The 21,557-nt window shown below is 40.3% G+C and overlaps 2 protein-coding genes across 2 annotated transcripts; one reads left to right on the top strand and one right to left on the bottom strand.

Annotated features, from left to right (window-relative positions):
* Positions 1-10,640: 10,640 nt before the first annotated feature.
* On the bottom strand, positions 10,641-12,504 carry LOC105397624 (homeobox protein CHOX-7). Its single transcript, XM_048625655.1, has 3 exons — positions 12,441-12,504; positions 11,762-11,984; positions 10,641-10,780 (listed from the first exon to the last, which is right to left on the bottom strand). The coding sequence occupies exons 1-3, from the start codon at positions 12,502-12,504 to the stop codon at positions 10,642-10,644; spliced, it is 426 nt and encodes a 141-aa protein (XP_048481612.1). The 3' UTR covers position 10,641.
* Positions 12,505-15,276: 2,772 nt separating this feature from the next.
* Positions 15,277-20,864, top strand: LOC125489560. The gene is made up of 4 exons (XM_048625654.1): positions 15,277-15,468; positions 17,013-18,809; positions 19,611-19,898; positions 20,514-20,864. The coding sequence occupies exons 2-4, from the start codon at positions 17,022-17,024 to the stop codon at positions 20,862-20,864; spliced, it is 2,427 nt and encodes an 808-aa protein (XP_048481611.1). The 5' UTR covers positions 15,277-15,468; positions 17,013-17,021.
* The last annotated feature ends 693 nt before the right edge of the window (positions 20,865-21,557 follow it).

Raw genomic sequence — 21,557 nt, 5'->3', positions numbered from 1 at the left:
GGCATACAATTATAATGGCATTTCTCCTCTTAAGTAATAATGTTACACTAAGCTTACTATTACTATAATATAGCTAGTTCGGCAAGCTTAATTAGTATTAGTAGCTATAAGCTATACACATTTGAGCTTTTTACTCATTCAAACGTTATTTTTTTTAGGATTGACAATGTACAAAAGTGCATAGTACTCGACTATCACTTTATTATAAAATTATTAAGATGAGGAATGCCTTTATAATATTAGTCAAAGATGCCGCCACGTTTTACTACACCACCAGCTGCAGTTATCATTCATAAATAAATCTGTCTGCCACAGACAAGCTAGATCCACACGCCCCGCCAGCTGCTCCATTCCACCTTAATCTGTGACGTCCACGTGACGTCACGTGCAAAAGGTCGTTCGCTACCAGGAGCCCAGACCCGTGCAGGAGATCTCCTAAGCGCCCCTATGCAGTTACACTGCAAGCTATTTGCAGACTTCCCTACTGCGGCAAACAGTGCATTATGGACTGATAGCGCACTGCAGCCGTGCTCTTCTCTGACAGAGATGACAATAGGATGTTCCATAATCTCTCACTCCACATCAAGCATGCAGTGTATTTTGAACTCTATGCAAGCGACATTGAAAGCGATTGTGTTTCGCAGTTTGCAAGTGTAAATCTTTGAAGGCAGAGTAAAATGGACTGTTTAGCTGTTGTGATATTGTTAAAATTCCAATTGTAGTGTAAATTCGTAGAATGGGCACATAATTCCCGTTGTCTAGATATTCGCGATAGCAGATTTCAGTTCCTATTTGGTTTATTTAATTCTCAAATATTCTACAGGGAATTTGCATTTCTGTTTTCGGACAGCTGAAATTTAACAATGCATTTTGCAGAATTAAGTAAACCTTTATAGTTACAAATGATGTAACCTTACCTATAACTGTGTTGAAGTGGGTACAAAAACCCCACTTTACATTATCCACATTACCAAAGTAAAGGTTCTGTCAGACTTTGCGACCAAAGTCCACCTATCAGTATCAGTATCGTACATCGTACATATCGCATCAAACGGATTGATTGATAAATGTATGGAGAAACGCACAGGCAAAGCCGATGAAGTGGAGGCACTTATGTTTGTCATAATACAGGGCCCCAAGTCTACTAAATGCATTAGAGTATAATTGTATGTCGATTGTATGTCGACAGCGCAAAATTACACATTTGGCAGTCTTGTATTTTTTAAGACCATAGTGTCAGCTCGATGGAAGTTGGATGGAAGCCACTCATAATACATTGAACAACACGCTAGTCCACTGACAAGTGCCACACCGATATCGTCTCTCGGGTGACAATTTGCGTAGTCCACTATTTATTGACGTTTCCGTCAGTTGCTTCATTACGGTTTATCTGTCAAAAATTACCATTCTGAGGCCATTGAGCAGATACACCTAATATACACGTATTATTCAGATGTTGTCACAATGGATCGGAATTATAATTTAAATTTGCGGTGGGAAATGCTAATATTAGCAGACAGAGTGGACAGAGGTCGGCGGGAGTTGAAGGAGCGGCGTCGAAATCGCGCCTTCATGAGCCGGAATGTCGATCCTCTCGTGAGTTTGCCGGACTCGGAGTTTGTGAGGACATTTCGCCTCAGTAAGCATGTGGTGAAGGAGATTGCCGCGGATTTAACTCCCCTGATAGCCAAAGAACGCAGGAAAGATGGTATATCTATGAAGGTTTGGAGCCGTCTATAATTTGGCAAAAAATTGTTCTGAACTGGATGGTAGAAGACTATCTAATACTTAGGTATACTTATTATACGTTTCAGATACTCATTGCATTATTCTCTTAGCCATATTTTTAACATACTCCGAAAAAAGGAGCAGGTTCTCAATAAAGTTTTAAAATCTTGAATCTTATAAGCTTATTAATTATAAAATAACTATCATCATATCGAGTTACTATCCCGCATTGTTGTGCAGATCCGTTATGTTCGGAAAGAAAAGGAGGACATATGTTACCAAGTAATAAAACTGTTCTAAAACAGTGGCTTGTGAAATAATTATTATCCGACAATCTCGTGTTTGTGAAAATCATTATAACCAATTTCAGAAAGAACATAATGTAAATATGGATTAGGCATTTAATAAATACAATAAAAATAAAAGAGTTACACACTGATTTAACTTTTATTTATCCTTTCCGTTTAAACACACTGCTATACAAAAAATATAACACATTAATAATCCACACAATGAATGCTGGTTGAGTTGTTAGTTGAAACTAAATAATGGTAGTATAGTATACTAAGTATTCTATTATTTGTGAGGGTGTCAGTACCTGCACCTAGCTCACTCGAATTGAGCCTTTGTGCATATCGCCTTAAGGTCTAAACTCCACTCCTAAGCTTGGACCATTTCCTACCACGCTGGTCCTCTGCAGGTTTGTGGGTTCGAAAATCTAGATATGCAGGTTTTATCACGATGTTTTCATTCACCGTAAGAGCGATGGTATATGTACGGTGGAATGCGCCTAAAAGTATACAGGCGGAGATTTTAAAATAGCGATCTCAAGCTCACATGCTGCTCAAGCACATCCACATAAACACCACTGCTACACACATCACACACAACACGTCCCCGGATTTATAACAGATGTAGCTGGTCCCTTCATCATCAGGGATCGCTATTTTAAAAACTCCGCCTGTATACTTTTAGGCGCAGGCCACCGTACACTGTGCATAAATTCCAAAGTAGTTACTCATTGGTGACAATATCTAGATCTGGAGTTTAATTTTTAGTGTTCACACTGCTATACAAAGTTTCTGAAGGCCACTCAACAGTATACACTGAATCATTTTGTTGTATGATGCTGTCCTCTACGTTTCCAACCAAGTTACTGTTACGGTCATAGTCTTGGTGTCTGTAAAAAGAAAAAACATAACTGTTATCTAAGCAAACAAGCATACATTTGGTAAAAAATAAGTTTGTAAACAGTAAACAAACTAACCTCCGAATTAGGTGCTCTTTGAGACCGCTTATTTATGCGCCTCTTTTCCTTAATTCAGCTTTCAAAGCGTGCACAACTGCACATTCATCGATAAATAATCCATATTTGCGATAATTTCGCGAAGAGATCACTTTTCAACAGGGAAATGAACGAATTCGTCTGTATGTTTTTTTATCCACAACTAACAGAGAAAACCGAAACAAAACAAAACGATACAATGTTAAAGTTGACATAAGAAACAAAACCATATATATTACCTACTCTGTGTAACAAACAAATCGACACGACAATAGAGTTTTTTTTTGCCTATGGTCTTAATTATACAGCCAGTTGAATATATGAAAAATATATTTAAATGCCATAACACGTCTTTTATTGATTTTAAAAAGCATCGAATCAGATAAAACAGTTATACTTTTAAATAAATAGTGTGAAAAATCTTCAAATTAAGCCCAAGTCGGACGATCCGTGCATGCTGGCTTTACAATTCTAACAAAAGCGGCAACACTGATAATATGCCAAGATGACGTCACGATCACTCTGTGTCAATAGCATTTATATTTTATCGAGACTGGCCGTGAGTCGTAGGGACTACCGTTTTTGGGCCAATCACAATGGAGTCTCTATTGAGTCTCTATAGGATATCTGCATTGATATTTTTTATAACCAATAGCAGACTTGAGGCCCAGAAAGGTGGACCCGAGTCTTTACAGTAATAAACCTCTGTGTTCGTACACGCATTGTTAAAAATATTTATCTATGGAGTGTGGCGATGATGATGAATGCAGTTCACGAGTGATTGGCGTTAAATAAATTAGTTGCCACGTCCAGCCTTCGAGAGCACCATTAATCATAGACTAAGGAACCGTTCTGTGCCAAGTGGAAATAGATGCATCTTAGATTAGCTTGAAACTGAAGAGATAGTAGAAGTATTTCAGTTTTAAATTAAAACTGTATTGAATATTTTTATTAGTAGCTTTTCAGATAAATAAAATATAACTATTTTAGTAAGTACCTCGTAATACCCAGTACCTCAAAGATGTGGTGTCTGAGGTCGGACAGACGTGTAAAGTCTGTTTTTAATCCCAGATACTAAATTTATAGATTTTGAACGGTTCGTCATCTTTCTATTGGCGCCACAATCGATTATTGATGAATCGTTCAGAATCTCTCAATTTAGTATCTGAGTTTAAACAACTGACTTTAGTTATGGCTAATTTCTTCAGTCCAGTGTGTGCGTGCGTGTGTGTGTGTGCGTGTGTGTGTGCGTGTGTGTGCATGAAGCAGCGAGGAGTACGTGAGGTCTGCACATAACTCAGGGCAGGTACAAAAGCGGTTACCACAGGAGTAGGCGGCCGCGGCTCCACCGCAGAGCTACGAGTACCTACACAGAGTACCTCTACAGCCCCGTCTTATTTTAAATTCCCCGAATATATTTTTTTTCTATATTTACGAGTACCTAAGTAGGTACTTGCCTTTTTTAATTGTAGTTGCCAAATAGTTTTATCGATTCTGAAGGCAAATTCAAATTTTAGTAATGCTTGTCTAGAATTCGGAGTGTTTCAGTAAATCATATTTTATGGATTGACATCGCAAATTATTTATTTTTTTAATAATTTTGTGCCTTGAATCGATATCAATATACTCTGTATGGTTTTGGGTCTTGTACTTGTACATATTGAAGAAGTACAAAAAACTATAAATTTACAACTTTTGGCTCGAGAGCTGGTCAGATCTGGCCGTTGGCTTTTAAAACACTAATGTAAGTACCAGGGTCGCATAGAGTATGCAGGGCACTCCGTGTTACTATTGTATGAGTCGGATATGAGCAAGGGTCGGGCCGGATGTGAGACGGCTGGGCGAACTTGACCCTTATGGACATCTCACTGTATACTTACGTGTACTTATACAGGAAATGGATTTTCTTATTTTTCACCCGGGCGGAAAAAAGATGTGTGTTCTAAGTATAAAGTGTCTGTGTGTCGGTAAATCTCTCTGTGGTAGCTTAGCCCCCAAATGGCTGAACCGTTTTTTTTTCTTAGCCAAATCAAACTCGGCTTAGCCGTTCAAAAGTTATGCGACTTTTCGTGTTGAATGTCGGTGGTTTTTAACGTTGGCTATTTTAGATTATGAATGTAACAATGTAACGCTGTTTCCGCAAGGCAAGCAAAATGAACTACCCATTAAACCAGAAACCTTGATTTTCTGGAGCCCCACATGTCAGTTGTCTGTGGGGCTTCTAATCTGTGACAATTCCTACTAGAGAATTAGTGTCGTGTCTGTTCTGACGCCGCCTGTACCTGTCTAGGTACTGGTGACGTGTGGTGCTAACTATACAGAACGGTCACTCTTTAAAAAGATGAACGCTTAGCGCTCCTAAGCTTCGGAAAAACAAAACTGCAGCGCTAACCACGACTATGTCTTATAGTATTTAGCTGGCCGGAACAATTTTTTATCGCTTGTCGATTCGGAGAGTGACCGAGCAGGGCGCCTTTAAATCCGAAAATTACGTATTTTGAGCGCAAAACTAGAAACTATCAACACTCGGCAATCTCGGCATAGCAAAATACCACGCAGCTACGCCGCTAACTCAGTCGATAGCTAAGCTAGTTTGCCTACTGGAAGCAGCCTTACTTTTAAGCATTAAGCTAGGGCGGCAATCGGCATTTGGTATGGAGCCTCTCGGGTTGTGCTACCAAGATATCAATATATTAAATAATACACATAAGCTCGCATACTCACTTATTTATGTCCTTTCATCCCGGACGTGCCTGCTACGAGGATCTTTACTCTTGACTTCAGAGGTTTTTTTTAACAGATCGAGTAGTGAAAATCTCTCTCACTCATTTGTGTGTGCCATATACCGAAACACATTTGACTTACCTACTGAATATTCTGTTACATTTCGTGTTTGTTTCAAAAGTTAGTACTGTAATCACTGGTAGCCCTCTAGGCTCACTCTTTATAACGAGAAACTAAGTTTCGGAGCGCTGATGTCTCTATCACGTTGTACTAAACTTGCCAAACAGCACGCTCTCGTTCGTTCCTTTGGTTTCGGTATAGAGTAACCCCCCCCCCCCTCCTTGTGCGTGAGATGCACGCATTACCGCTACGAATGTGTTATTGCCACTGTCTGGCACAGCCAAGTCATGAGGACAAATGTGACAAGAATTATTGACTTTACTGGATGTTGCGGTCACGATTGCAGATTTTGTACTTTCCAAAAGAGTCTAGCTATGTAATAAATAATTATAGAAATAATTATATAACCTACGCCTGTATACTCCATGAGGAGATAATCATGAGATTAGCATTACTAATTTTATAATTATAATCAAACTTTTATGGTGTTTTTTTAAGTTGAGAATGTACCATACAATCTTCATACAATACCTCCCACTGAACCCCACAAATCCATTATTATACTATGTAAAAAATACCTACTAACCCCATCTTTTGGAATTTTCATGAATTACAGAACTCACACTGCCCACTAGTGCTTCGAAAATCTGAAAATTCTCGATACTAACGCCATCTAGAAGGGCTTTTCCGAACTAGCAAGAGTGCAAAACATCACACTGTATTTAACGTTTTTGCGTCAATTTTCTTTTCGGCAGTGGGCTAAATCGTTTATACTTTTGGTGGTAGATGGCGTCAAGAGGTCAAGTCAAGCTTCATTTTCTCCCAAAGCTTAGATCTCCCCTATTCGGAGTAAAAAGTGATCCAACGGATTTTTACTACTTTATCTACTAATAAATCTGGCCAACTGGGTAAATAGTCAAGTAAGCCTCACAAACATAAAAATAAACTATGTAAGTACTAATCTGACAAAGTTTCAATACAACTGGGAATTTTTGTAGGTTTCTTGGGTTTTTTTTCAGTTGACAGCGCTTTGGAAGAATTATACAGAGTGCTGTAAAATTGGTATTGAATGCCGAGAGAGGGGGCCATTATGGCGATTTTGATTGGCCACTGTGATGAACATAGAACAACGTGGACTCGGGTGTACTCTGGTGGTGAACGAGTTGTCCAGCAGTCAGACTGCATGGGGTTCGCTGGACCACTTATATTTTGGCTTCAGTTAATTGTTGCTGTCCTATGATACCCCAGTGGTACAGAGGGCCTTCACAAGCGTGCGCCACGCCGTTCTGTCCTCAGCAACCGCTCTGGCCTGCGTCCAGCTCAGGCCTTGCGCTCGCAGCTCGCCGTCCACTGTGCGCCGCCATGTGTGCACGAGGCGACCGCGTCTGCGGTGGCCGCCCGGCGGTTTCCATTCGAAGGCAATGCTCGCTTTGCTCTCGGCTCCTTTTCTGATTGTGTTGCCAATCCATCTCCATTTTCGCAATGCGATTTCTGGTTCGATGGAGGTCTGCTTACACACGTTCCACAGGTCAACGTTCCGAATTGTGTTCGGTCAGAAGATGCGGAGGATCGACCTCAGGGATTTGTTGACGAACACTTGTAGTTTGTTCATCAATCCCATAGTCACTCTCCACGTTTCACAACCGAACAGCAGAACCGATTTGACGACGAAGTTGAAAAAGGAGATTTTCACGCGACGCTTGAGCACGTTGGAGTCCCACACAGGTCTTAGTTGTGCGAAGGCAGCTTTCGCCTTGTTTATTTATTTATTTTTTATTTATTCTTGCTGCAACGTCATCGTCCGTCCCACCTTTAATAACCCATTGCTTAGGTTATATTAACTATAAGTAGTTAGGTATGGCATTGACTTACACACTCGAGAGCAATGAAAAATATGCACCAAAAAATGCCGACACCGAATAGACCCATATATTTTTTAATAAAATTTTAAGACAATATACCTACATATGTAATATACATATAGAGGTTAATATCCTGATACGCTGAATGTAATTCAATATTGCTGACAGAGTCACTAAGCTCGTCTTTTTAGTTTAGGAGTTGGATTGGGTACTTTTGTCACTGCAACTTTTCCATCGCATTGAGTGTACTTAAAAGCTTCGTAGTTCTGTAAATATACTGTTAGATAAATTATGATACACTCACGTTGTCACGTCGCAGGTCCAGGACTCGGCGTGGGGACTCCTCGAAGAAGAATTCCGAAGGAATCCTGATGTGCACGCACAAAATTCACTTTTCTATTTATTTATAATACTAAAAGTAAAAAAATATAATGCCTAATGGCAGCTGGTGATATTAAAGTGAAAAATTCTCATTTTTTCTGATAAGTAATCGAATTACAAAAGCCGAACAACCAGACGAAAACTGACAACGACTGAAATCTTGTCAAAGTAAAATAAACCTATATACCGCAAAAAAAAAGTACATTGATTTCAATCTACCACATACAAATGTTAAAAGTTCTCGACTAGTATCGAACATATTATACTGCAACCCAATAAAGAACTAAAGTTGCCTCTGTAATTTTATATTTATGGAGTTGACTGTACTTACTAAATAAACGTTAAATAATATAACCTAGGTAGGTACATAAACACCCTTATTTTCATAATAATATTTTTAATAACATGACAAGTGCCTATTTACAAATAGTTTTACTAAGAAATAACTTCCTCCTAGTATTCCATTTTATTAACAGAAATGTAAGTAATTATTACTTACCTAAGAATCGTGATCAATAATTTATATTAATATTAGCTTAGCTATTTATACAATGTCAAATAAGTACTTATTTACTTAACCATCTAAAAATTATCTAAATAACTAACTACGTATCTACTGACATTTAAAACCAAAAGTTAAATTAGCACTATTCCTACAACAGCATAGTTATTAATGTAAACAGAAAAAAAGAGATAAGTTAGTAATTAATTATGTAAGTACAATTTATTTGATATGCAATCACTTACGTTAAAATATACACAAGACATCCCATGATCAAACATCAGAATGAATGTGTAGGAAATGAATCGTAAAAGCTTCTAACGAAAGAGCTTAATCCATGAAAGAGACAACTAACGTTAAATGACCAAAGAAAATTACAAGCAAAACATTGCACAAAGGAAATAACAACGCGGAATAGCAACCACCCATTACAGAGGCTAAGTGAGATCGTTATCATCACAACACTAACTAATCTATTCAGATGTGAATCACCAACTACGCTCGAACTTCGGAATATACTCCAATTAACCCCCCATAGAGACGCCGCGCCCCGCCGACAGATCAAAACAGCCCAATTACACAGACCACCCTTTAATAAACTCCCGTTTGTTCAAATCCGAAATAAAGACACAAATAAATAATCACAATTTGCCGCGGAAAGCCCCGCATTTACATTTTGAATAAATTGAAAGATAATGCGAACTCCAGCCTCGCTAAAGTTGACTCTAATATTTAGGTGGCTTAGATTAAATACACGAACTAGATGGTGTGTAACGTATTTTACAAAAACAAAGCAAAAAACCGTTTACTGTCAAACCGTTTCAAGTTCAACCTAATGACAACTATTGCACCAATTAATAAAGTCACAAATCTTATCACCGAACTACTTAATTGAAAATAAGATCTCAGAGGTAGTAGTGGGGTGTTATTTGCCGAGACAGTTCTTTGGCACCGACACTCCATCTAGTTCGTAGTAAATAATATCGTTGGCGGGAGGAGTTGGCTTGTGTAGCGCTTTACAGCGCAACAGCGTTCAGAGGTAGGGTTTCCGATTACAGCGCTGCAGCGCTGACTCCGAGTGGATGTTAACGAGCAGCTAACAGATGCAAATTGGCAGCGGTTGGCAGCACTGATCCGAAATGGCGCCAAAACATTTGCATAATAGGTTTTGAATGGAAAATGGTGGTTTTCATTGTTTCAAATTGGAAGTGTATTGAGAGAAGGTCTCAGTAGGTGGTCGTGTCTGTGAACTACTTAGTATTGTTTTGGATTAAATTATTCAGAAATACCTTGCATTTAATTTCAACAAGTACCTACTTTTCAAACAATATTACCTAAGTTCTATTCGGGAAAGTCCAGAAAAACGTGCCTAGTTGTAAATAAATATAACAAAAAACTATACATAACAATAATCTTTGCCCAGCAGTGATGGAAACAATCGCACGAATATTGCGATAAAATCCTTCCCGTAGGAAATCCGGTTATAAGATGTCTAAATATTAATATTAATCCAGGTATCAGCTTGCATAACAAATTTTATCAATATCCGTTCAGTGGTTTTTACGTGAAATAGTTACAAATAATATTCATCTTTACAAACTTTCCTATAACGCTTGATTAACAGTTAATTCCTGTTAATTTTCTCTTAAAATGTATGAATTTGACAGCTGTCATAGGGTTGTTGTTCTTATCATAGCATAGACTTAGTATATACTAGTATATGGTTGTAGTATACCTATACATATACTAGTGTATGGTTTATAGTGGTTTACACATGGCATTGCATGTAGGCGGGGTAGAGTAACAGGGAATGCGGCAAGTTCTAATCTCCGCTTTTTGTTGCCAGCTGTCATACGATTCTGCTCGAAGGTGACAGCTCTCATACGGTTCTTCTTCACAAAACATAGTCTGTGTCACAGATGGCAGTGCATCTAGGCGGGGTAGGGTAACAGGGAATGCGGCAAGTCGTAGTCTCCTCTCTGAGTTGACAGCAGTCACACTCCTCTTCTTCTTCTTCACAAACCACAGTCTGTGGCGGTTCACAGATGGCAGTGCATGTAGGCGGGGTAGGGCGGCAGCAGCGCGCACGCCAGCGGCAGCGCGGGCAGCTCGTGCTCGCCCTGCGCCTGCGCGCGCAGCTGTTCGAGGCGCAGCTGGTTCTGGCGCTTCCATTTGGTCCTGGTTGGTGGTGAAAGATGCGTTTAGTTGCGGTTTGATTAGCTCTGGACAGGATTGAAAATACTTCCTGGTGGTCCCTAGTTGGGCGCCAACTATGTCTGCTATAGTATTGCAAAAATGGTTGGCGCCCAACTAGGGACCATTGCAGGTCCTGTTTGGTGGTGAAAGATGCGTTAAGTTGCTATTTGATTAGCTCTGGACAGGATTTAAAATACTTCTTGGTGGTCCCTAGTTGGGCGCCAACTATGTCTGCTATAGTATTGCAAAAATGGTTGGCGCCCAACTAGGGATCATTGCATTAGGTCCTGTTTGGTGGTGAAAGATGCGTTTAGTTGTGGTTTGATAAGCTCTGGACAGGATTGAAAATACATAGTCCCATAAACGGTCCGGTCCCAAGTTGGGCGCCAACATGTCTGCTATACAGAAATGGTTGGCGCCCAACTAGGGACCATATTATGAGTAAATAATAAGAATTAACAGATTGTGATAATATAAATATGAGATCAGTATTTAAGAATTTCTTCAATCCAACTTTCAGTCTTATCAAGCCAAGTTTATAGGTAATAGGTAAATAGTAATTAATAAATGTGGTGCCCAACTTGGGACCAGTTATGGGATGATAATTACTTTAACTCTATAGTTAGCACGTTAGGCGATTACTATGAGTTATTAGTTATCACATATTTGTGTGTGCCGTAACTGACCGTAAGGTTGTTAAAATAGCCCCGCTTCCTATTACAATAAATGCAAAAAAATACACCTCTCCTTCCCCTGAAGTAACTACAATGCATGAGCGTACTATGAAACAGTTAATTTTTCCTGAATTCCGAGTTAGCTTCAGTAAGTACTTACGTCATTTTTGTCATTACCCTCTCGACGGGAAGATCAAGAAACACGTTTATATTTGGCGCCCAACACTGTGACTTGTGACTAGATCGTATATCAGCTAACAAGAACACACTTTTATTTCGCTCATCTTACCTCCGATTCTGGTACCACGTTTTGACCTGGGTCTCGCTGAGGCTCAGCGCGTCGGCCACGTCGCCGCGGTCGGCCACGCTCAGGTACTTCTGGCAGCGGAACTTGCGCTCCAAGTAGGCCAGCTGAGCGTGAGTGAAGGCCGTGCGGCGCCGGCGCGGCTTGCGGCCCGAGCCCTGCCCGGAGCCGTTGCTGGGCCGGCTGCTGCTGCTCGTCTGGTGGTCTCCTACGAATTACCACAATCCATCACCATTTACACTAATGAGAAATAAAAAGGTCCAGTGTATGGAACGGCAATGACAGGTGGAACATTTTCTTTGTTCAGCAGTGTATTTTTTTTTATTGCACAAACTAAATTGGTACAAAGGGGAACTTAATGCTAGCAGCATTTTCTACCAGTTACCCCGTATTTTATTATACTTGTGGCGGACTCCTAGCCACTAGTTCAGACGAAGATCAACAGATGGCGCTCGGAACGCAAAACAGAGAAGATGTATGGGAACTACGCAAATTACTATGAAAATCCTACATCGCGCATTCGAAGTTTCTCACCTACTCTGCAATATATAGAAATCCCCAACGCTAACCGTTGGGCAGCTGCCCGCCAGGCCACACCACCCGGCCTGGTCGGAGGATCCTCCCTTTGCATGGGGATGCTCCAACACCTCCAGCATCTCCATACTGGTGACCCCGTAAAGAACATCAGCGCAGCCTTCTGAAGACCCGCAGAGCAGCCTCCACGCCATCTTCCATCAAATTTCTCTCCTCACCTCAACAGCCGTGCAGCAGAACCCTCAGCAAGCAGCCCCTGGAGCCAACCAGCCAGCATCAGGTCTCAAAGGGCATCATGACCACCAGCATGCAGCGAACGCGCAGGCCTGGTCACACCCTCGACCCACACCAGCAACTTGGCACAGCACCACTGCACTTCGGCCGGTCAGCAAGCAGAGCCAACCTCTCCTGGTCGACGCAGCACTCTGCCACCATGCTCCACTGCAGACTCATCCCGACTCACCGTGGACATCGCCACTGCAGCATCACCCCGACTCACTGGGGACTCCTCACCGCACTCACAGTCCCGACTCACTGCGGACTACGCGGCACTGGCTGGCAATCAAGACTCTCGGCTGCACTGAAGACTATCGCCCTCCGGTCTCGGTGGGGGAGTGATGTGGCGGACTCCTAGCCACTAGTTCAGACGAAGATCAACAGATGGCGCTCGGAACGCAAAACAGAGAAGATGTATGGGAACTACGCAAATTACTATGAAAATCCTACATCGCGCATTCGAAGTTTCTCACCTACTCTGCAATATATAGAAATCCCCAACGCTAACCGTTGGGCAGCTGCCCGCCAGGCCACACCACCCGGCCTGGTCGGAGGATCCTCCCTTTGCATGGGGATGCTCCAACACCTCCAGCATCTCCATACTGGTGACCCCGTAAAGAACATCAGCGCAGCCTTCTGAAGACCCGCAGAGCAGCCTCCACGCCATCTTCCATCAAATTTCTCTCCTCACCTCAACAGCCGTGCAGCAGAACCCTCAGCAAGCAGCCCCTGGAGCCAACCAGCCAGCATCAGGTCTCAAAGGGCATCATGACCACCAGCATGCAGCGAACGCGCAGGCCTGGTCACACCCTCGACCCACACCAGCAACTTGGCACAGCACCACTGCACTTCGGCCGGTCAGCAAGCAGAGCCAACCTCTCCTGGTCGACGCAGCACTCTGCCACCATGCTCCACTGCAGGCTCATCCCGACTCACCGTGGACATCGCCACTGCAGCATCACCCCGACTCACTGGGGACTCCTCACCGCACTCACAGTCCCGACTCACTGCGGACTACGCGGCACTGGCTGGCAATCAAGACTCTCGGCTGCACTGAAGACTATCGCCCTCCGGTCTCGGTGGGGGAGTGATGTGGCGGACTCCTAGCCACTAGTTCAGACGAAGATCAACAGATGGCGCTCGGAACGCAAAACAGAGAAGATGTATGGGAACTACGCAAATTACTATGAAAATCCTACATCGCGCATTCGAAGTTTCTCACCTACTCTGCAATATATAGAAATCCCCAACGCTAACCGTTGGGCAGCTGCCCGCCAGGCCACACCACCCGGCCTGGTCGGAGGATCCTCCCTTTGCATGGGGATGCTCCAACACCTCCAGCATCTCCATATACTTTACGTAAAGCCAAACAACAAGCCAGCCGCAATTGTACCTACTGTAGTTAAAACATCTTATGGTATAACTTACTGTCGGCAGGATCCTGTGCATCTCGCTGAGGTCCTGAGGCCATGACTGAAGCGGCAAAACCAGCAAATAACTGCGACGGGAAAGAACCCTTCGTCAAATCCATAGATCTGCCGTAGATACTTTCCGATAACGAGCCCGGTATGTGGCCGAATGCTGATCCTCCATCATGTCCGTCGTCTTTGTTCCTGCTCTCCGGGCGGTACAAGTGGAATAAGCCACTGTCATAAAGCTTTATTCTCGAATTTTCGATGTCACTTCGGTTTTCGAACTCATCATTGCCGTCCTCCTTGAATGGAGAGTTGTAATTTGAATTCGATATTCGATTTGAATTGTTCTCGTTCGGTGAAGAGGGCTCGCGTTCTTCGCCGTCGAGAATGTTCCTTTTGTAAAGGCTGGATGCTTTTTCCTTGTAATTATTGGGGGTTGATGTCTCACTTCTGTTATCACCAACCGATATATCATCTTCTGCATCAGAAACATCATTGTTTTCTCCAGGTAGTGGTGAATTACATCCCGTACTTTCATGTTCTTCTGTTTGGATACCCGCGCCTACGAACAAAAGAAATTACATAAAATTACTTCGCTTCAGAGAAAACATCAAGTTTACACCTAAAGAAGTGGGCGCTAACAAAGGCGTAGAAATAAAGACGTCGGTTATAAAAAGGAAAGGGCACAGACGCGAGTTTTCTACTTTCTGCTCTAATTAATGCCGGGGGGCGTTCCGTTTCACCCGCGCGCAAATGATAGCGACCCGTGAATGGGTGGCTTTACCTCCGCGCCGGAGTTCTGCTCTGTGGTCGCTTTTTGTCTTTTAATTTGCGTGAAAATGCTCAAGAGTAGGCACCATTCAGCCTCTGCCCGCTTTTTCATATTTTTATTTCAACGCTAAAGTTTTGTGAGACCATATTTTTAATGGCGGAGTTCCGATTACTCGTTATTTGCGGGTCGGTATGAAGTGGGCAGAGAGCTCGAGTGTTCCTCGTCTCGTTATAATATCGCATAAATATGTTTAGTCCGCCGCCGTCTCCTCAATAAAGATTTGGGCCCCTTAATTTTGCGCTCCAAGTCTTTTTGAGAAAATACATGAACATCTTAATCAGGTTTAATTTCTTATGGCTAACTTAATTAATTAAATGATAAAACGGTAGGCAGAGAATAACTAGTAGTTTCAATGAATAAAAGTAGAAGGACTCTAAAAAAACTGCTCTGAAATTTGGTATGCAAACATGAATTCCCTAAGGTATGTCAGTTGGCCTTGTGGTGTTTACCACTAATGAGTAAGTTGGTATGGACTATGCAGGCGACCCGACGTAACGGCGGGTGGGGGCATTCGTCACCTAGCCGCCGAGCGGAGCGGTCGCATTGCACCTAGACCATCCCGATATTATTATACAACGAACGCGTGTGTTAGTGCCGTAATAGTGAACCCTACAAACTGGCGACGAAGGATAATCGTGAGTACCTTATCAATTTATACTCCAAACAAAAAATCCGGTTTCTAAAAAGGTACCACCATGCTTGTTTACTTGCTGAGAAAATCACAAAAGCGATAAAATATTGCTATCGGAATGGTGTTCAAACGTTACAAATACCTTTGTTGTAAATAAAATGATACTGCCAAGGAATTTCTTTCATAATAAATAAGTACAGATCTTTTTTTTTTTAGATCAATATCACTAAACGTATTTACTTACATGTTAAGAATATAAGCCATGGGTCATTTAGAATTAACTAATGAAAAATAATAGCACCTATTAGGTACATTAGTACTCATAGGTCCTATAGTACTTACATAATAAGCACACTAAGGTTACATAATAACTACTTAGTTAAATGTTATTCTGTTAAGATACAAAGTAAACAATACTGAGAACCCAAACTTACTGTATCATACATAACTGCATACCTTTTATGTACATACTATTTTATTTGCATTGTTTACCTGCCTACCTACCGGTTAATTAATGACTCGATAACAAGTTGACAACAGTAAATACGTGTTAAATCGATTTGCAATGTTTGAATACCGGAGTTTGACCTTTTCACACTGCCTATTGCTAAATTGCTATTGCTATTGCTTGCTTGATTGGTGGTACCTACTGATAAACGGATAAAGTATTATCGACACGGATGATGTTGGGATTACAATTTGACTGATTATGTATCCAGACAAGTTGTGAATTGTCAAGTTGTAAATGTATGGAGTATGTTAGTATAAGATTTATTAGGTACTGATAAAGGCAAGTTGAGAATTGTCAATATTCAAAATATTATTTAAATCAGATTAAATAAGACAAGGCCGGTATTGTCTAAATGAGTCGAACTCATTATGAGGCAAGTTGAGAATTGCTAATACATAGGTAGAAATATGTAATGTATCGAAAAAGCAGTTGCCCAGCATGTTGTTACTGTAGTTACTTTACTTAACCTAATGGCAATGTTGTCATAAAACAATGAGTTACAAAAAACTATGCCGTGGATGGACGGACCGTTTTGTTTATTAAACATAGATTATAATTTAAATGATTTATGATAAAATTATAAATAGATTGGTACTCGCTGTGATCAACACTTACCTACTGGTCTAGATTACGTTGCATATTTATTACCAGTATAGTTCCAAGTAGTAGTATTGTTCTATGTATTAAATAACATCCACATAGTTAAAACGAAATGTAATTAAAAATAATAATAATAATAAAAATAAAAAATTTAGAAACCCTTTTAACAAATTAATATAAGATGACTTTTAAACATGCATAAATTACAAATTAATTATAAATTATAATTAAATTTAATAAATATCTATGTTGAAAATGTATTGCCTACTTTTCAACAACAAATGCTGGGGAACTCCTTATTGATTAGAACTACCTAAAATAATAAGAGGCAGGTTATGTACTGTCAATGTTGAAAAACTAACTATCTAGCTCAGTTGTTGTTATCAGACTACAGTATGGCTATGAGCCAAGTTGCCTGATTATAATAATTGTTGCAGAGATAAACAATGGCCCAGCTACCCACACTGGAGCCGTTCGATTGCGAAGGTGATCCCGCGTCGGTTGGCCAACGATGGGAAAAATGGAAAAGAGCGTTTGAACTATTTTCAACTGCATCCAATGTTGATAACGCGGAGAAGAAAAGAGCAACACTCTTACATAGCGGGGGTTTGACCCTACAAGAGGTTTATTTTAACCTACCTGGTGCTCATGTGGAATGCTCTGACGAAAATTCGTCCATAGATGTATTTAAAGTAGCCATACAGAAGTTAGACGAATATTTCTCTCCTAAACAGAGTAATGTTTATGAACGTCATTTGTTTCGACTATTAAAACAAGAGCAAGGAGAGAAATTCGAAAAATTTCTGATAAGGCTACGACACCAAAGTAAAAAATGTAACTTCGCTAAGGAAGAAGACAATTTGATTGACCAAATCACGGAAAAATGTAGTTCCACAGAGCTGAGAAAAAAAATCTTGACTATAGGTGACGCAGCTACTTTAGATAAAATTATAACAGAGGCAAATGCTATTGAAGCTGTGGACAGACAATTAAACAATTTTAATCCGCGAGATAATTCTGATCAATTCGTTAATAAAATTGGAACAAATAATAATAAAGGTTCACAATGCACAAGGTGCGGTAGCAACAGACACAACAGCGACAGTAGCACTTGCCCGGCTAGAAGTAAACAATGTAATAAATGCAAATATATAGGACATTTTCAAAGTCAATGTAGAACTAGAGCTGATAAAAGAAAACTAGATTTTGATAGAAACAAGAATGTTAAGAAACCCAAATATTATAAAAAACCTGAAAATGGAACACAAAAAGAGAAAATCGATTATATATTCCATATTGATGATGATGATGTTGTAAACTGTGAGCTAGGTGGAGTCATGATTGATATGATTATAGATTCTGGCAGTAAATGCAATATAATAAGTAGTAAAACATGGACACAATTAAAAGATTGTAATGTAAAAATAAAAAATCAGGTAAAAAATCCTAATAAAACATTTATGGCATATGGGTCACAAACACCATTGACAGTTCTAGGCTCTTTTGAGGCTTGTATCAAAGTAGGAGTTAACTCGAAACAAGCAGTGTTTTACGTTATCAAAGATGGTGAACGAGACTTGTTAGGCAAAGAAACCGCAGTTTTACTAGGGATATTAAAAATAGGACTCGGCATTAATTCTGTTAACGATAAAAAGGATGAATTTCCAAAATTTAGGGATGTGACTTTAGAAATAGCAATTGACGATTCCGTAAAGCCAATAAGTCAACCATATCGTAGAGTACCCATTCCTCTAGAAGAAAAAATAAATAACAAAATCAATGAACTAGTAGCTCTTGGCATAGTTGAACCGGTTAATGAACCATCAGCTTGGGTTTCTCCTTTAGTGCCAGTGATCAAGGGCGATGGAGATATAAGAGTTTGCGTAGATATGCGCTGCGCTAATAAGGCCATAATTAGGGAGAATCATCCCCTTCCCACTATAGACCAATTAATATCTAATTTCCGGAAGTCAACCATATTTTCAAAATTAGATATTTTGAGTGCATTTCATCAAATTGAAATCAGCGAATCTAGTAGACATATTACTACATTTATTGCAAGCAAAGGCTTATATAGATATAAACGCCTAATGTTCGGCATATCGTGCGCACCCGAACATTTCCAAAAGATTCTCGAACGGATTTTATTACCATGTGATGGCGTTGTCAATTTTATCGACGACATAGTGGTCTTTGGTGGCAATGAGTCTGATCACAATGGTAGATTAAAACAGGTATTGGAAGTACTAAAACATAATAATGTCAGACTAAATGATAAGAAATGCATTTTTGGTATAAAAAACGTAACATTTCTAGGGCACCAACTGTCTGCCGACGGGGTTAAACCGTTGGATAAGTACGTAAAGGTTATCGATTCGTTTAGGCGTCCAGACACCATAGAAGAGATCCAAAGTTTGTTAGGGCTTGTAAATTTTGTCGGAAAATGGATTCCTAACTTAGCGACTATAACCGACCCAATAAGGAAACTTTTGCGGCTCAAATTAGGAAAAAACTCAAACATAGCCCCGTACTGGAAATCTGAACAAGATCGAGCCTTTCAAAAAATAAAAGCGTGTCTAAACAACATAAGCACTCTCGGGTTTTATGATCCACGGGACAAAACGCAAGTTATGGCCGACGCCAGTCCGGTTGGACTAGGAGCTGTCCTCATACAGCATGATTCACGCGGGCCCAGAATAATAGCATATGGCAATAAAAGTTTAACTGATACTGAGAAACGTTACTGTCAAACAGAGAAGGAAGCTTTGGCTCTCGTTTGGGCAGTAGAGCATTTTTATATGTACCTATACGGAAAGGAGACTTTTGACCTCATCACTGATCATAAGCCCCTCGAAGTAATTTTTGGCCCACATTCAAAGCCGTGCCCGAGAATAGAACGTTGGGTACTAAGACTACAGTCCTATAAGTACAGAATTGTTTATTGTACTGGGAAAAGCAATATTGCTGATCCTCTTTCAAGGCTTTGTCAAAAAAGCACAAGCGTACCCTTTGAGGAAGATGTAAATTATATTCAGAAAGTAGTTGAATACTCCCGGCCGGTTGCTCTCCCACTCAGCGACATTGAGTTAGCTTCATCAGAAGACGACGACTTTAAGTTGGTTAAAGAGGGACTATTGAGCGGAAACTGGGATGCTAAAGTCAATGGGTATAAAGTCTTCGAAAATGAGCTCAGCATGCACGAACACTTGTTACTGAGGGGTAGCAAAATTGTAATTCCAACTAAGCTCAGACACCGAGTTTTAGAGGCAGCTCATGAGGGCCACCCCGGCATTGTGGCCATGAAATCTAGGTTGCGCACTAAGGTTTGGTGGCCTAAGATCGACAGGGATGCGGAACTTTTAGTTAAAGCCTGTAGAGGATGTACCCTAGTATCTGCACCAAATCCACCAAACCCCATGAAGCGCCGTGAACTACCAGTCCAAGCCTGGATCGATGTGGCAGTCGATTTTCTTGGTCCTTTACCCAGTGGACACTACTTGTTCGTGATTATCGACTACTACAGTCGTTACAAAGAAATAAAGATAATGACATCCATAACAGCGACGGAAACAATAAAAATACTCAAAGAAATTTTCTCCAGACTAGGTAACCCAGTAACCTTAACTGCGGACAATGGGAAACAATTTGCATGCGCTGAGTTTAAAACCTTTTGCTCAGAATATGGGATCCGCATGTACAACACCATTCCCTATTGGCCACAGCAGAACGGTGAAGTGGAGCGCCAAAATAGAGACATTTTGAAGCGTCTGAAAATCAGTCAGCTTCAAAAGACCGATTGGAAAGATGACCTTCTTAAATATCTGTCTATGTACAACAGTACGCCCCACTCTACTACAGGCAAAACACCATCAGAACTTTTCTTTAAAAGACAATTTAGGGACAAAATTCCATCTCTTATAGATTTTGAAAATTCGCAGATAGATTCAGATGTTAGAGACAAAGATAGGGAAATGAAAACTATTGGAAAAGAGGTTCAGGACAGGAAAAGAAAAGCTAAAGAAAATGAGCTTGAACTTGGCCAAAAAGTGTACGTAAAAAATTTAGTAAAAGATAACAAATTGACTCCCAATTTTAATCCTGTTCCCCACACTGTAGTGGGTACAAAAGGATCCGAAATAAATGTTAGAAACGATGAAACTGGGCAAGAATTTCGCAGAAATATAATTCATTTAAAGAAAGTTGAGGGAGAATGGAAGGTTTGTGACAAAGGTGAGGAAAATAGTGACATGAATGGAGAAATAGAAGAAGGTGAAGATAAGATGGATTAAAATTTAAATAAATATGAGGATAAAAGGATTTACATAATTAGAATATGAAATATATAGATTAAGATGATTTAAAGAATGTTAATTAAAATTCATTTAGTGATTAGTTTATTATTTGCCTAATTAATAAAATAACAATATAAATGATAATGTAAATTAAATGATTGTTGATTAACACGATGGAAACATTATGAGATATTAAAATTAATTCTAGAACCAATTGTGTAAAATATTCTAAAACATCATCAGGTACATTTGGCCTCGAAATGATTTGTACAGCATTTAGGTTACTATAATCATAGAGCTCACGAGACAGATCGCTTGGATTGCTTCTTACGTAATAAGCAACAATAAGTGATTAAGATCGTCCTTTACTAAAATTATCATAATGTAAATTATTAAATAAATAATTAATTAACTAATATGTACATTGTGTATCTATTTCTTATTGACAAGAAAGAGATGTGGTGTTTACCACTAATGAGTAAGTTGGTATGGACTATGCAGGCGACCCGACGTAACAGCGGGTGGGGGCATTCGTCACCTAGCCGCCGAGCGGAGCGGTCGCATTGCACCTAGACCATCCCGATATTATTATACAACGAACGCGTGTGTTAGTGCCGTAATAGTGAACCCTACAGGCCTAGTCCACCACGCTGGTGGTCGGGGTTTATTGATCCCGACACAAGCAAGCTT

The sequence above is a fragment of the Plutella xylostella genome, chromosome 15 (genome assembly GCF_932276165.1).
Source record: "Plutella xylostella chromosome 15, ilPluXylo3.1, whole genome shotgun sequence".
NCBI lineage: Eukaryota > Metazoa > Arthropoda > Insecta > Lepidoptera > Plutellidae > Plutella > Plutella xylostella.
This window is presented reverse-complemented; position numbering and strand designations above follow the sequence as displayed.

Excerpts from the sequence above, each read along its gene's own strand:
- LOC105397624 (XM_048625655.1), bottom strand. The coding sequence starts at position 12,504 with ATGGCGTGGAGGCTGCTCTGCGGGTCTTCAGAAGGCTGCGCTGATGTT. Across the intron at positions 11,985-12,440 it reads TGTTCTTTACGGGGTCACCA|GAGACCACCAGACGAGCAGC; the intron begins GTATGGAGATGC and ends GGTAATTCGTAG. Across the intron at positions 10,781-11,761 it reads ACGTGGTACCAGAATCGGAG|GACCAAATGGAAGCGCCAGA; the intron begins GTAAGATGAGCG and ends ACCACCAACCAG.
- LOC125489560 (XM_048625654.1), top strand. The coding sequence starts at position 17,022 with ATGGCCCAGCTACCCACACTGGAGCCGTTCGATTGCGAAGGTGATCCC. Across the intron at positions 18,810-19,610 it reads ACAATGGTAGATTAAAACAG|AAAGTAGTTGAATACTCCCG; the intron begins GTATTGGAAGTA and ends AATTATATTCAG. Across the intron at positions 19,899-20,513 it reads AATCTAGGTTGCGCACTAAG|ATAGATTCAGATGTTAGAGA; the intron begins GTTTGGTGGCCT and ends GAAAATTCGCAG.